The sequence below is a fragment of the Siphateles boraxobius genome, unplaced genomic scaffold, assembly GCF_051911475.1.
Source record: "Siphateles boraxobius isolate OS27281-9 unplaced genomic scaffold, OSU_SipBor_1 7, whole genome shotgun sequence".
Classification (NCBI taxonomy): domain Eukaryota; kingdom Metazoa; phylum Chordata; class Actinopteri; order Cypriniformes; family Leuciscidae; genus Siphateles; species Siphateles boraxobius.
Genome location: NW_027509197.1, coordinates 39,690,434 through 39,706,155, shown reverse-complemented (window position 1 = coordinate 39,706,155; position 15,722 = coordinate 39,690,434). Strand labels below are relative to the sequence as shown.

General features: G+C 37.5%; 1 protein-coding gene across 2 annotated transcripts in view; it reads left to right on the top strand.

Annotated features, from left to right (window-relative positions):
* tbc1d8 (TBC1 domain family member 8) overlaps window positions 1–15,722 on the top strand; it is a 44,861-nt gene that overhangs the window by 14,064 nt on the left and 15,075 nt on the right. For both annotated transcript variants that reach the window (XR_013197283.1, XM_077217151.1), the window contains exons 5-10: window positions 986–1,226; window positions 3,708–3,915; window positions 5,114–5,311; window positions 8,375–8,539; window positions 9,164–9,314; window positions 12,662–12,876. Coding sequence is in view for 1 of the 2 variants with exons in the window: in XM_077217151.1 (XP_077073266.1) it covers window positions 986–1,226; window positions 3,708–3,915; window positions 5,114–5,311; window positions 8,375–8,539; window positions 9,164–9,314; window positions 12,662–12,876 (1,178 nt within the window). In the remaining variant the exon portion in view is untranslated. The remainder of the gene's footprint in view (window positions 1–985; window positions 1,227–3,707; window positions 3,916–5,113; window positions 5,312–8,374; window positions 8,540–9,163; window positions 9,315–12,661; window positions 12,877–15,722) is intronic.

The window sequence follows — 15,722 nt, the reverse complement described above, 5'->3', positions numbered from 1 at the left end:
GAACATTTTAAAATGGGGGTTTTCAAACTGTCGGTCACAACCCATTTGTGGGTCTCAGAGTCTGAAAAAAATTGGTCACGAAAAGTCACTTGGCTGCAGCAAAATTTATATTAAATTTATGATTGGCATGGGGCACTTTCCTTAAGATCATCTTTCAATGCTAATCAAACCAGCTATTAGGCTAACTGAAATAACACCATGCCAATCTCTAGATATGGTGAAGGGTGTGTGACGATGTGGGATATTTTAATTCCAAAGGCCAAGGGAACTTTATCAGGATGCATATTATCCTGGATCCATGAAATAACTGGCCGTAAAAAACAAAAATCTGCTGTCTCGATGGGAATTTAACATAGGGGTGTCCTGACTTACGCACCCTGTATTTTAAGGAAGAACATTTATTTATTTACGATATATTATTCATTCACAAAGAAAATTGGTGTCCTTGAAGGTTGGATTGTTCCTCATTTTTTTAATTAAGGCATTAAGATCAATTTCCAAAAGAGGATTTTTTTTTATTCCTCTTTTTAGTCAACTTTAGCATGTGTGTGTTCACTTATATAACACAGTTAGGTCCGGTCGAACGATGTATTAATTCAATTCAGATTGGATTATGTTGGTAACAGGCACTTGTAAGTCAAAGTAAAGTTTGGAGTATTTATTTTTCGTTTTATTTGTTGTTTGCAATGCCAATTGGACAATAAATAGATTTGGGATATCCGAATTTATTCCGAAGTTATGGACAATGAATACATTTTATTTAAGGCAAAAGCACTTGCAAAAACAGACTAATAAAACCCATCTGCGTCCCTACAATTTGTATTGTGTGGTAACCGTTTTATAAAAGCAATAAGGTACTCGAGGCTAGTACTGTAACTTGAATAAGTCACTTATAAGTGACTTATTCACGACACCGCACAGCCTCGAGTATCTTATTGCGTACATCTAACAGTGCCTAACTCAAGCATGCTGTTTCTGTGCGCAGTGAAGCTGTTAGTTCCCTGGGCTGAAGTGACGCGGCTGGAACGCGTGTCGGTGGGTTTGCTGACGGACGTGATCCGCGTTCACACGAGACGGAAACAGAGGGAGTTCTCCATGTTTCTGGAAGTGGACGAGGTGATGAAGGTCATGTGTCAGCTGGCTGATATCGCCCTTCGTCGACTGCTGGACAGTGGAGGACTCACACTCGACCAATCGCTGCAGGAGTCTACAAACATCACCAAGAGGTTATAATCTGCTTCACATATACATTACATTCTAGATTAGCTTGGCACACATTGCACATGTACAGTGGTCTCCAAAAGTCTGAAATCACAGTGACAATCTGATTTAAAATCACCATGAAATCAATATTGACAATTCTGGTTTTTCATGGAATATTGTTGTATTTATTACAAATAATTTATCTGTGCACATAATTCTTTTTTAATTAATGTGCCTTGTAATCTTGAATCTAAACTCGAGGAGTGCGAGGGCGGGGCAACCTGTCACTCACATGAGATCCACCAATAGCAAACCACAACCATCCAATCAATTCCCCACAGACAAAATCAAGCCCCGCCCACATTTACTATTGTTCCAGAAGCCGTTTCACTGGCATATACGGCACAACAGGAAAGAAAAAACGATTGAAATTTATGTTTCATGCCGACTTGGAAATAAACTAAAGTTTTAGAATTTTGAATAAATTAAAACAAAGAAACATTGAAATAAAATGAATAGAAAATTGTGATATTCTATGTGAATGAGCTTTGCGGTTTTGTTTAAAACTATTGAAACTAAAACTAAAAAAGCTCTTCATTACTACCCGCCAAAATAAAAGTTTGGTTTAACTTGAATTTTTTTTGACAGAAATATATTACTATTGTATAGTAATATGTACTTATAATAATAAATATAACAATTTATTAAAACATTACATTAATTTATTATTAAACAATTTAGTAAAATATTTAAGTATTGTTATACAATTTATGAATATATGACATCATTATTCTAAGAAATGTCATGTAAACAAGATATTTTTTTCATTCATGTTTTATACTGTTGATATCTTATTATATAGCTTAATTTTGTGGAGTTTACTTGTAAACATAACTTGTTTTTTAACATTCAGTGCATTTCCTTTTCCAGTTATGGTATGAAATAAATATCGATATCGAATGATATGTAAAAAAATATTGTGATAGTATTTAAGGCTTCAGAGACGTCAGTGAACCATCAGTTGTATCGGCCTCATTGAATATTACCTTCCATCCTGCCAATCATCAGCAGAGTTTTGATTTTTATATACTTCCTCCTCTAAAGGGGAAGTTCATGTGCGGGAAAGACAGTGAAAACAAGTAAAGCAGAACTGAGGATGACAGAAATATAGAGATGAAGGTGGTTGTGGCTCAAGTGTCTTCTGCTGCTTCTTAGAGATTTAGATCTGCAGTTGCATTGTAGCTGTTAATGGGTGATTATTAAATATTAATAACAATAAACTTTATTTATATAGTACCTTTCATACATACAATGCAGCCCAAAAGCTTAAACATCAAATACATCATGCATAAAAACAAGTAAAAATAACAACGTAAATGCATAGAATACAAGAATACAGCTTTATTTCTATAGTGCTTTATACTATTAAGATAGTTTCAAAGAAGCTTTACAGTAATAAAAGGGAAAATAAGGATCAGTGATGCAAACTTTATCAAATATGAGAAAAATTCAAATTCAACTGTAAAGCGGCTTTTAAAAAACTATTGTCATTATTTAGCTCTATTCAGCTCTATTCATTTCAGGGTTGATTCAGTTCAGGGTTGATTCAGTTCAGGGTTGATTCAGTTCAGTGTTGATTCAGTTCAGGGTTGATTCAGTTCAGGGTTGATTCAGTTCAGTGTTGATTCAGTTCAGTGTTGATTCAATTCAGGGTTGATTCAGTTCAGGGTTGATTCAGTTCAGGGTTGATTCAGTTCAGGCTTGATTCAGTCAGGGTTGATTCAGTTCAGGGTTGATTCAGTTCAGGGTTGATTCAGTTCAGGGTTGATTCAGTTCAGGGTTGATTCAGGTCAGGGTTGATTCAGGTCAGGGTTGATTCAGTTCAGGGTTGATTCAGTTCAGGGTTGATTCAGTTCAGGGTTGATTCAGTTCAGGCTTGATTCAGTCAGGGTTGATTCAGTTCAGGGTTGATTTAGTTCAGGGTTGATTCAGTTCAGTGTTGATTCAGTTCAGGGTTGATTCAGTTCAGGGTTGATTCAGTTCAGGGTTGATTCAGGTCAGGGTTGATTCAGTTCAGGGTTGATTCAGTTCAGGGTTGATTTAGTTCAGTTCAACTGTTACAGTAACTACAACATGTACAACATGTAACTACAACATAGAATACTAAGGAAAAGTTGGGGTAAAAATATACATTTTTAAAAATACTGAGTGAACTGTCCTTCTTGAAATCTATTGGTGATCTATTCCATACTTTTAAAAGGCATAATTAAGACAAGCTGCATTTCAAAATTTCTCTCGTCTGTATCAGGGAACCTCTAATAAACCAGCATCATGAGTTGATGTCGGTGAGTGTTGTGTGATGTGTGATGTGTTTGTGGGTTGTGTGGTGTGTGTGAAAGCAGAAGGTGTGTATTTATAGGGCAGCGGGGGGGTTTGTTCTTTGATGTTCGGAAACTCTCAGATCTGAGACTGAAGCTACTTCCGTATAATTGTGTCGGTTTCAGGGTTTTGGAGGAACAGGCTCTCCGACAGTACGTGCTCTCTCTCTTTGGCTTGCCCCGGGCCGAGCGTGTACAGGAAGTGATGTCATGCTCGGTTTGGACTCCTCATGCCCGCTGCCACACGCCGGGCACAGTCTACACTACAAACGGGTATCTGTGCTTCAGTAGTCGTGAGGAGGGCCAGTGTACTCTCATCATACCCCTCGCAGAGGTACAAACTCCATTACATGTCATTCACAGCTTATGAACTGCATCGTATCCATGTTAAAGGAAAAGTCGCTTTGGATTAAAGCGTCTGCTAAATGAATTCATGTAAATGTAGGAATAGTTCACCCCAAAATGAACATTCTGGCATCATTCATGCATACTGTATATTTTTAGTTTTTTTTGTGGAAGATGTTTAGCAGAATGTCAGTGCTGATTGTTTCTACACAATTTCAAGCTCCAAAAGGACGAAAAATGCACCATGAAAGTATAATATAAATGTATCAATAATGCCCTTTTGAACTTTTAATGATTCAGCTTATCACCGGATATTCTTTCTAATTCATTCATTATTCACTTTCTTAATTTGGAAGTGTTGTTTACAGGTAATCAGCATGCATGTATAGCAACATTGTAGTTTTCATATGTTTTCATAAGTTGTAGCGATGCAGCGATTACATATCCTGCTGATGCATATACATATATTTTGAATGATTTTTTTAATTGTGAATCATTTATTTTCGGCAATGATTTATAATTTCACTGACATCTAAAGTTACAACCTTGCCATATCCATCAAAAATAACTATATATATACCGGTATATATATTTAAATATACTGTATATGTTATGTAATATCATTTTATATATATATATATATATATATATATATATAAGTTTTGGTCAAATCTAAATCAAATCAAATCTTTTTGTGTATCGAATTGTTCTAAATTTACATAAAACGTTCGGGAAATCGAAACGTGAATAATAATAATAAACTATTTATGTATCACCATTCGTGGATAGAATGCAGCTCAAAGTGCTTTACATAAAAACATAAACATCAAATGCATAAAAATAGCATAATAAACAATACATAAAACACACAGTAATGACAACACAATACATAGAATACTAGTTTAAAGCTAAAGAAAACTGATACATTGTAGTTTTATTTAAAAAAATATTAAGCAAACTGGCTTCCTTGATATCAGTCGTTAGTGTATCAAAATGATTTGCTACCCAAACAATCACACCCCTACACATTTGTTATGAAACATTAAGTATGTTTTACCTGTTTTGTTAAAGCTCACATGTGATGATGTATTAATGAAATGTGTGTGTGTGTGTGTGTGTGTGTGTGTGTGTGTGTGTGTGTGTGTGTGTGTGTGTGTGTGTGTGTGTGTGTGTGTGTGTGTGTGCAGATCCTCTCCATTGAGAAAGCCGAGAGCACCAGCGCTCTGCCCAACCCCGTCATCATTAGCGTACGGTGTAAGCGTGCGTTCCAGCTAATCGAGCTGCTTCATCGTGACGAGCTGGTGGAGAACGTCAGAGGACGACTCCGTGATCTGCACTGGGAACAGAATCTGATACGTGGACACGACCAACGCAAGAAATCCACGGTATGCTTGACGTCTGATGGTTCGGTTTAGAGATGGATGAGTATGAGTACTAAAACTTTCTTTTTGTGTGTACCCTAGTTTAGTCTGTTAAAGAGGACCTATTATGCCCTTTTTCAAAGTCTTGATTTTGTTTTTGAGCTCTAGAACAGGTTTTCCTGCTTGAATGTTGATTATTTTCCTCATATTCTCCACTGTTGCGGCTTCTCTCTTCCCAGTCTGTCAGTAACGCTCTGTTTACTTCCTGTCTCTATGAAGCCCCTCCTTCTGAAAAGCACACTGTGCTCTGATTGGTCGACTGGATCAGTGTGTTGTGATCGGCTCGAGCGCTTCGAGTGTGTTTGGGAAATGTCCCGCCCCTTACCGTAACCCCCAGTTTAACACACTACTAACTAACTCAACCAGGCCCCGCCCCTTTATTCTGCGTATGAATTATTATAATGAGGAATATTGTAACACGTTCGTTCCCGGAAGAAACTCAAGACTACAATGGAGGCGTTTCAGGGAGTTCAGAAACACTGACACTGATATAGAGAAGAACTCACGCTAGAGGAAGTAGTTTTTGTAATTAATGAGATTTTATTGTTTGCAACATACACAGATATATGCAGAATACAACTTCTGTGAAATGTAAACCTGGTAACCTGGAAATAATAATGGAAAAAGAGTGATAATAAAACAAAATAACAATGGTTTTATTCAGTAGACTGAGACGAGTCCTCAGATGCACAGAGGATAGGAAGTAAAAAATCGCAGAGTATGTCCCGAAGCTGTAACCCTTTGTTATGAGTGGTACATATTCTCAATGCTCTTGACTAGTGAGTTTTCTGAAGCACAGGATTGTGGGTTTTCCGAAGCACAGGATTGTGGGTTTTCTGAAGCACAGGATTGTGGGTTTTCTGAAAGGGAAGATGGGCGGCAGGCAAATACTTTCTCTGTGACGTTAAAAACAGGACCTGCCAATGTTAGGTAACAGAAACATTGTTGAATAACTGGATCTTTGCAGAGCTTATTTTAATGCTGAAACCGCAACATTACACACTAAAGAAAAATGAACATGGAAAAGAGCAGGACGGGAGCCCTTTAAGAGATATTAGTGAGATACTCAATCACTGACATTTACAAACTGCCCTGTTCCTACTTCAAACCTTTCTGCATATTAGAATAGGTCACTATATATTATTCACCAGTGCATGGAAGACATGATCACTCGTTCATCTCTGCACATGATACCTGCACATTTAGCAAATAAATATGGAAATTGACTCTGTATATTTTAAAGGTGAAACAGTAAGTATTATTAACACCTACAGATCCTGTGATATTATGGTGAAACTGAAGCACAATAATTTATTTAAAAATATATCTATAATTCGTCAGAACATCACTTCCTGCGCTTTTCACTTTCTTAATTAAGCATATTATGTATAGTAAACTGTTATCATAGCACAGTTGTTATGCAACATTAACTCTTTCCCCGCCCGTGTTTAAAAAAAAGTTGCCAGACACTGCCAGCATTTTAGATAATTTTCACAAAATTTTCATGCCTCCCAGAATATTTGGTTTTATGAATATCTGAACATGCAATATATCAAAAGGAAGTACAAAGCATTTACTTGTAAACTATTTTTTTTTAGCTTCATGCATTCTTTATTAACTCTTAAATGTGGTAAGTTTCATAAAAAAAGCAACAAAAAGCTCCGAAAATTTAGTTTTTTGTCAAAGACTGCAACGTGCATAAGCAAAACTTTTTGATCCTGAGATTCTGTACTCTTTCAGAACAAGCGTAATAGCGCCCCCTGTTGTATAACAGTGAAAACACGGAAAATCGGAAAATAAAGCACAGAAAGAGTTATTATTATGTATTATGTATATTGGCTGCGTATTATGGCTGCGTTTGAAATCGCATACTCTCTTGAGTAGGTGCTTAATTTGAATAAGTAATTACTAAACGACTGCTAAATAAAGTATGTTCTATATGGTATGAGTGTGTGTAGTGAATGTAATCTGGACGTAATACATTCACCATGTTGTCATTATCATGTGACCTACCAGCATCATTCACAAATCCTCTCCCGTGGTCTTATGGGATAGTAAAGTGTACATATGCAAACTTCAGAATCTCACTGGAAGTTGTAGATCATCTTTTTGCCTACTCTTTTATGAGTACTGTAAATTTGGACACACTCATTTTTTCACATACTGATTTTTGCCTAGGGAGGTATATGATTTCGGCTTTAGCCGATGTTTTAATCAAGTCAGCTTGATTTCTCTACCTCATTATACAATACAGATTGCTTCATAGCAGCTTCACAGTAATAACAGAATACTGTGGCTCAATCTTAAGTTTATCAAGCGATGAGAATACTTTTTGTGCGCAAAAACAAACAAAAATAACGACTTTATTTCAACTATTCATTCCTTCTCTGTGGGCCTCGAGTGAGTTCACTAGTGTAACAGCGCAGCGCTTCTGTGTTGTACGTCACACGCATCACACACATGACCAGTGTCGGCCAATAGTGAGCCTACGTGTGACGTAACTCTACGCTATCACACTACGCTACCTGACTTAAGGTCCACAGAGAAGGAAATGAATAGTTGAAATAAAGTCGTTATTTTTGTTTGTTTTTCCCCACAAAAAGTATTCTCGTCGCTTGATAAACTTAAGATTGAGCCACTGTAGTCACTTGGACTATTTTAACGATGTCTTTAATAACTTTTCGGGGAACAAGTGTCAATCCCTTAGAAGCCTATGGAGGAGTGATCCAGCTCTCAGATTTAATCACAAATATCTTAATTCGTGTTTTGAAGATGAACGAAGGTCTTACGGGGTTGAACAACATGAGGGAGAGTAAATACTGACAGAATTTGCATTTTTGGGTGAACTATCCCGTTAAGTCCATTCTTAGCAGTGTTCTTATGCGTAAATCTCAGAGACTTGATAAATACGGACCCAGTTCAGTTTATATGTTATTCTCATGCCCTGCGTCTCGCATTTTTGATTGCAAAAACGCATTCTGTCTGAACCAGGCTTTATGTTGTGCTCTTGTGTTTTCTGTCTTCCAGATCTCCGCCACACCGTATTACACCTTCTGTTACGACACCGTCCAGTCAGACGAAGAAGACAACAGCAGCATCATCTCTGATAAAGCTCTGCGTCACACGGTCCTCACTGACGCCCTCGTTTTCACATTCCCCGCCAGTCAGTCAGACTCCAAACACATGATCAGTGTGAGTACACAAACCTGACATGGTGAAGATCAGTCACATCTAGGTTGACCAGACGTCCTGAAATTTAAGCTGTTGTCCCGAATACGGCCCTAATTGTCCCAAAAATGATACTAAAGCAAAATCTTGAGTAGTTATCGTCTGATAAAACATTAAAAACTGTCGGCCCCCGCCGGCTGCTCATTGGCTGCAGCATCTTTCTGTTTCTTTTTTTGAAGTTCTACAAAGATACCGTAGGCCCGAATTTAAATATTTAACGTTAGTTAATAAAAATACAGTCGTTCATTGTTTGTTCATGTTAGTTCACAGTGCATTAACTAATGTTAACAAGCACAACCTTTGATTTTAACAACGTATTAGTAAATGTTGAAATTAATATTTGCTAAGATTAATAAATACTGTAAAAGCTCATTCTTAGTTCATGTTAAACTAAGTATAAATTAAATTAAAATATGAAAAATCTTGGTTAGATTTACGATGTCAATAACTATGGAAACGCATCATCGCAGTCTGTGAAAAGATTATGTGATTTTAAAAATACGCTTTGTGCAGATGCTCTTCATGCAAATGATTTCCTGTTGAATCTTGGTGTGACATGTGAGATGAACATGTTTTTGTCTCCATCAGAACACAGAGCAGGTCAGAGAGCGTTTATGGGACGATCACTTCACTGAGTTTGGTCGTGGCGTTCACATGTTTCGCACAGATAAGATCCGCACGCTGGTGACGCTGGGGATCCCGGAGTCTCTGCGCGGCGAACTCTGGCTCCATTTCTCAGGTGAGAGAGAGAGAGAAAGTTGATCGGATTAGACTGAGTCACATCATGGAATTGACTTTCTTTTGTTCTGTTTATAATCACTCTATATTTATGCGTCTCAAGTGGCTGTGCAGCGTCTCACTTCCCCTTCTGTAGAAATGTTCATAGAAACACACAGTTTTATTGAATGGAATCTCTCATATGTTCCGCATTTATCGGATTATTCATTTTGTCAAATAATTGCATTAAAAAATAGCATGAAAGATGCATATAACTCAAGTAGTCATTAAGATTCCTCTGCATATGTGTTTTGTATACCTATGCATCAAAATTCACTGTTTATTCATTCTTATTTTAATCAACTCTTTTTATTCAGGATTCATACAGTGTCAAAGCCTGGAAAAGTTATGGAAATTAATCAAATCTTAATACACCATGGGCATTTTTGTTACAAATATGAAAAATTTTCCCCCCAGTCATGCTCTCAATTGGGTAGAAATTGTGATAAAAAAATATATATAAATATCTTTCATCTTGATTCAGTAAATCACGACTGACCAGAAAAGTTATTTAAATTAAATGTTTAAAAAGAGTGGGAAGAACATTCAGGTCTTAAAACTGGAATTCTAAAATAGATTCAAATTGTACAAACTTGTCTTCTTATGGCGCAAACCATCAAATATGAGACAAATTCTGCTGTAAAGCAGCTCTAAAAGACAAGTAATAATAATAATAATTATTATTATTATTAAAAGACAAATGTCATTTATTCATTATTCAATTCTATGTTGAGTTCAATAATAGTGCAAAGTTCATCAAATGATGACACAAGTTGTCTTTAGGCAAGGCAAGGCAAGTTTATTCATATAGCACATTTCATACACTATGGTAATTCAAAGTGCTTTACACAGAAAGGAATTAAAATAACCACAAAATAAAAGAAAGGAAAATTAAAACGGTTATAAAAGGAATTAAACGAGTAAAAAGATCATACATAGATAAACTTATTTATCATATTTTGCACAGCTGCTTGTTTTACTGTGAGATTTGCCCATGTTGATTCTACTGTGCTTTAGTGCACGGTTTGTATTTGTCTTTGATTTGAATTACAACCTTTTACTTTTCGTTTTACTTTTACCTTGATTTGGCACGTCATTCTGGACCCTGTGTGTGTAACGTCCCGCCCACAGATGCGAGCCATGATAGTTAAGCAGCAAGTTACATTGTTGTACGGGAAACACACCCCGGATCGGTTTAAAGCAGCTTCACAGTAATAAACAGGAAATCAATTATGCAAACCACAGAGGGTGCTTCTCATTTCTTATTCGTGCATCCTCGTTTCCTTTCCTCGCTTCCTTTCCTAGCGTCTCAGCTCCTCCCCCTGTAGGTTTTGAGGGAAGGACGCAAGGAAAGAAAATGAGGACGGAGGAATCGAATGAAAGCTTTTTTTATACATTGGAAGACTTGATCACTCGAGCGTCACTTCACTGCGTCATCAGCAGCGCTCAAAGGATCTGCCCTCATGTTGTTGAAGTTTGTTTATTTAAGAAATTCATAATAAATAATAATAAAGCAATATACCCTGTTGAAATATGTGTAATGTGTGGTTTATATAAACTGCAAAGGTAAAGTATACTTTAAAACAGATTGTGACCGATGTGAAGGGGGAGGAGAATGTATACGTGCGTCACGTTTAGTCAATAAAACTCTTCCGCATAGGATACACCTGTGTATCCTCGCTCATAACTCCTCCGAAAGCCTCCTCACTCCTCGATCCTCGCCTCCTCGCGGTGCAATTAGAGAATTGAGATGTCCTTCAAGATGGCTGAGCTCGATCGGTTTCCGGGTCATAGGATGGAGGACAGAGGAACGAGGAGACGAGGAGGGATATTGAGAAGCACCCCCAGTTCCAAAAGTATGGAATTAGATTTGAGTAATTTCCAGGTCTGGAAAAATATGGAAAAAAGAAAGCAGACTATGGAAAAATATTTGCATTTCCAGACTATTGCCCCTATTTAGTATTCTATAATAGAAAATCTAATGAATTTAAACTTAGTATATTAAACCTAGCATAGACAATATGCCATCAGCTCATTTCATGTTATGGTTTATCTACCGCCACAGAGGATGCATTAAATTGGACATTAGGCCTTGATATTAGAGGTACTACAATAAGGAAAGCCAATCTTGAGCAAATAGGCCTAGATTTCTATTAATTCATGTGCATCAATGGATCTTTTTCTTCATAGTAAGATGACAGGGACACACAAAGGAGATAGGTTATAGTATATATAAAACTAGAAATTGTAATGCGTAAGCATGCAAAAAATTCCTGTGGATAGAAACCAGCCTAGAGAGAGGTGATGGGGTGGTGGAGGGATGCTGTGAAACTGTCATGAAACAGAGGTTATACCGGCTTCCTGTTGTGCTGAATGGTTGAGTACCTGAATGGCTCCTCCCAAAACTGTTACATAACTTCATGATGTGAATAGTTTCTCGAGGGCACGAACATTTCTTGAGGGCATTTTGAGCATTACATTTCTAGTTTTATATATGCTATAACCTACGTCTACTGACACTACAGCAAAATATATAGATAACTGGATTAAAACCATTTTTAGGGGGGCTGAAAATATTACTTTTGCTTTGGGGGTCTCCTACAAAAAAATGCTTTAATTTTCTCATAATATACATTGCACATCACCGGATTTTTCAATGATTCTCAAACGCAGGTCCGATGATTCGGTCTCTTTAAATCCCTCCTTGTTGCGAGCCTACTCTGCTCTGATTGGCCAAATGGACCAGTCTCCTGTGATTGCTTGTCGGAAGCTAAACTCCCATTAACACCCGTTCCGTGTATCCGTCACGGAAGTCGGATTGAATTCCTGATGAATCGTTTAGGCTGTTCAGAGTCGATTCTTTCTTTTGAGAAACAATAACTTTATTTATCGAGTGCTCTTTCATCTTCATAACTTTGCAGATAGCTGCATTACCCATTGCATGAAAGGGAGTATTCGAAAAAGCATAATAGGGGCACTTTGAATATGGTCTGAGAATCCACTGAGAGGTTTGGAAATTTTGAGTCTGGAAAAGTATGGAATTTTGAAATGGAAAATGTGTAGGAACCCTGAAACCATCAAATATGAGACAAATTCTGCTGTAAAGCAGCTCTAGAAAGACAAGTGTCGTTATTCAATTCCATGTTGCGCAATAGCGCAAAGTTCATTAAATGATGATAAAAGTTGTCTCCAGTGCACTGTTTGTATTTGTCTATGATTTGAATTACAACCTCATCTTTGTTTTACTTTTCGTTTTACATTTACTTTGATTTGGCACTTTATTCTGTGTGTGTAACGTCCCGCCCACAGACGCGAGTTCCTCGCTGGCCGCTCATCCAAACTACTACGCTGATCTGCTGGAGAAATGCAGGGGCGAAACGAGCATCGCTACCGAGGAGATAGAGCGAGATCTTCATCGCTCGCTCCCGGAGCATCCGGCGTTTCAGAACGACACGGGAATCTCTGCCCTGCGCAGAGTCCTCACCGCCTACGCCTACCGAAACCCCACCATCGGATACTGTCAGGTGAGTTCAACCAGTAGATCACTGATATTTGGCCAGTTTGAGAGAAACCTGCCCACTTGAAATCAGTGTTAGGGTGTTACTCGTTACAAGTAACTTGAGTTATGTAATCAGATTACTTTTTCAAGTAACTAGTAAAGTACATGAATTACATGAATTCAAGTTATTTCACTTTTGGTGTGAAAGGGTCTTTACATTTGTCCAAAAATAAAAAAAATTGTTATAAAAAAACAAGCCCAAGGCAAGGCAAGGCAAGTTTATTTATATAGCACATTTCATACACAATGGTAATTTAGAGACCAGCCCAGGCGGAAAAAATTACTAAGTCTACAAAACTAACTAAGTAACACAATTAGTTACTTTTTAAGGGAGTAATGTAATATTGTAATTGATTACTTTTCAAAGTATGAGTTCGATCAGTAGATCACTGATATTTGGCCAGTTTGAGAGAAACGTGCCCACTTGAAATCAGTGTTGAGGGAAACTCATATGTTATCTGATTTCAAGTAACTAGTAAAGTAAATCATTACATGAATCCAAGTTATTTCACTTTTGGTGTGAAAGGGTCTTTACATTTGCCCAAAAATATAACTTTTTTGTTATAAAAAAACAAGCCCAGCCCAGGTGGGGGAAAAAGTAACGCAAAAGTAACGTAACGCATTACTATTCTACAAAAGTAACTAAGTTACGCAACTAGTTACTTTTTAAGGGAGTAACGCAATAATGTAATGCATTACTTTTCAAAGTATGAGTTCGATCAGTAGATCACTGATATTTGGCCAGTTTGAGAGAAACCTGCCGACTTGAAATCAGTGTTGGGGTGTTACTCATTTCAAGTAACTTGAGTTATGTAATCCGATTATTTTTTCAAATAACTACTAGTAAAGTACATGAATTACATGAATCCAAGTTATTTCACTTTTGATGTAAAAGGGTCTTTACATTTGCCCAAAAATATAACTTTTTTGTTATAAAAAAACAAGCCCAGCCCAGGTAGGAAAAAAAGTAACGCAAAAGGAATGTAACACATTACTATTCTACAAAAGTAACGCAATTAGTTACTTTTTAAAGGAGTAACGCAATAATGTGATGCATTACTTTTCAATGTAAGTATGAGTTTGATCAGTAGATCACTGATATTTGGCCAGTTTGAGAGAAACCAGAGACAATTTATGTAGAGACATGCCACTTACTCAATCCTCAATACAACTATATAGGGAAAACCCGTAACACCAAAGATGGCGGTTGTATGCACATGTCCCGCCCCTCCCGCTGGAAAGCCAATCGTCTGCTTTTAACATTCAAGCCGGGAAACATTTAAGCCTATCGTCTGGTTCCACTGACGCACGCACATAGTTGAGGTTTGCGACAGGGGAAAATACGTTACTGTTTGAAAAGGCGGCAGATTTGATATGCAGTGTATGTGTGCGTTGTGTAAATATCAGACATCCCAAGTGTCTACCGCATATTGATAGCGGCTCCCTGATGCCAGCAAATTAGTTCAAATCTCCCAGAATCTAGAGCGAGCGAGCAAGAGCCCGCACATACTGTGCTTCAAACCGTGTAGCACGCGCACGTCAGAGATGGAGAGAACCCTTGCGCATGCGTAGTAAAAGTATAACCTGTGAGGAAAAAGGCGTTTTAAACCTTATTTTGGGGCAAAGTCATCAAACTTTTTCAGCGATTTTTATCATATTTTACAGCTGTTTCTATACATGCAGTGTTTATGTCCCGGTGACCAGTGAAAGTGCAGTTCTGACTCTCTGCCCGTTCATTTAGATAGGAGCCTGGTCTTGTTAGTCTGAAATAGCGGGCCGGAGGCGTTGCCAAGATGGCGGCTGAGTGGCATGACTTGCCTAAAAGGACTTTGGAGAAACCTTCCTACTTGAAATGAGTAACATCTGTAGTGAACTTTTTCCTTGTAGAAAAGTTAGAAGCTCAGACCAGGAGACGGAGGAAGTTTTCCAAGCAGAAGTTCTTTTATTGCTTGTCGCTGCAGTCATACCAACATCGTCTGACTTCTTGAGTCAAACATTGTAATATATATACATTATAAAAGGGAGGGATTACATTGTGATGGTGGAAACTCGTACACCAGTTTAGTAACCTGTATTAAAAGAGAGAGGGAAAAACTTATTCAAACCCTGAGACTCCAGAACAGGAGTGACAGGACTCTCTCTTGCTAAGACAAAAGCTTAGCGAGAGTCTCCAAGAGTTTCATTAACATGTTTCATTTAACTTACAATAGAAAGAAAACCCGTCTGACAGCTGTATATAGAGACACTGAATAAGACAGGAGTTTCGTGCTCCACAGCTGAATGCTAAATTCAAGTTACAGAACTTTCTCAGTTTATATATGAAACTAAATTAAACATTTGACAAAGTTGTATTCCTTCACACCCTAACATTGATTTCAAGTAACTTGAGTTACGTAATCAGATTACTTTTTCAAGTAACTAGTAAAGTAACTCATTACATGAATCCAAGTTATTTAAAAAAACAAGTTATAAAAAAACAAGCCCAGCCGAGGTAGGAAAGAAAAGTAACGCAAAAGTAACGTATATAACGGATGTAATTTCCACTGTAACAGGAAGCTAAGGCGGGACATATTGATTGGCTCCTCCCCCTTTTCAAATGGCCAATAGCATTTAGCTTACGTCACCGACTGCAAGTCGTACTTGACAGCACCATGGAAGCGAATCCGAGCGCTGATGATACGCTGGATTCAATAGTAGAGATGTGAATAAATTCTAGCTATTTGATTCTTAATCAACGTACAGTTGGAAAACAGAATAAAACTCGAGCGTTTGAGCAACCGAACACACTTCTCCAACACATATTGCTTCGTG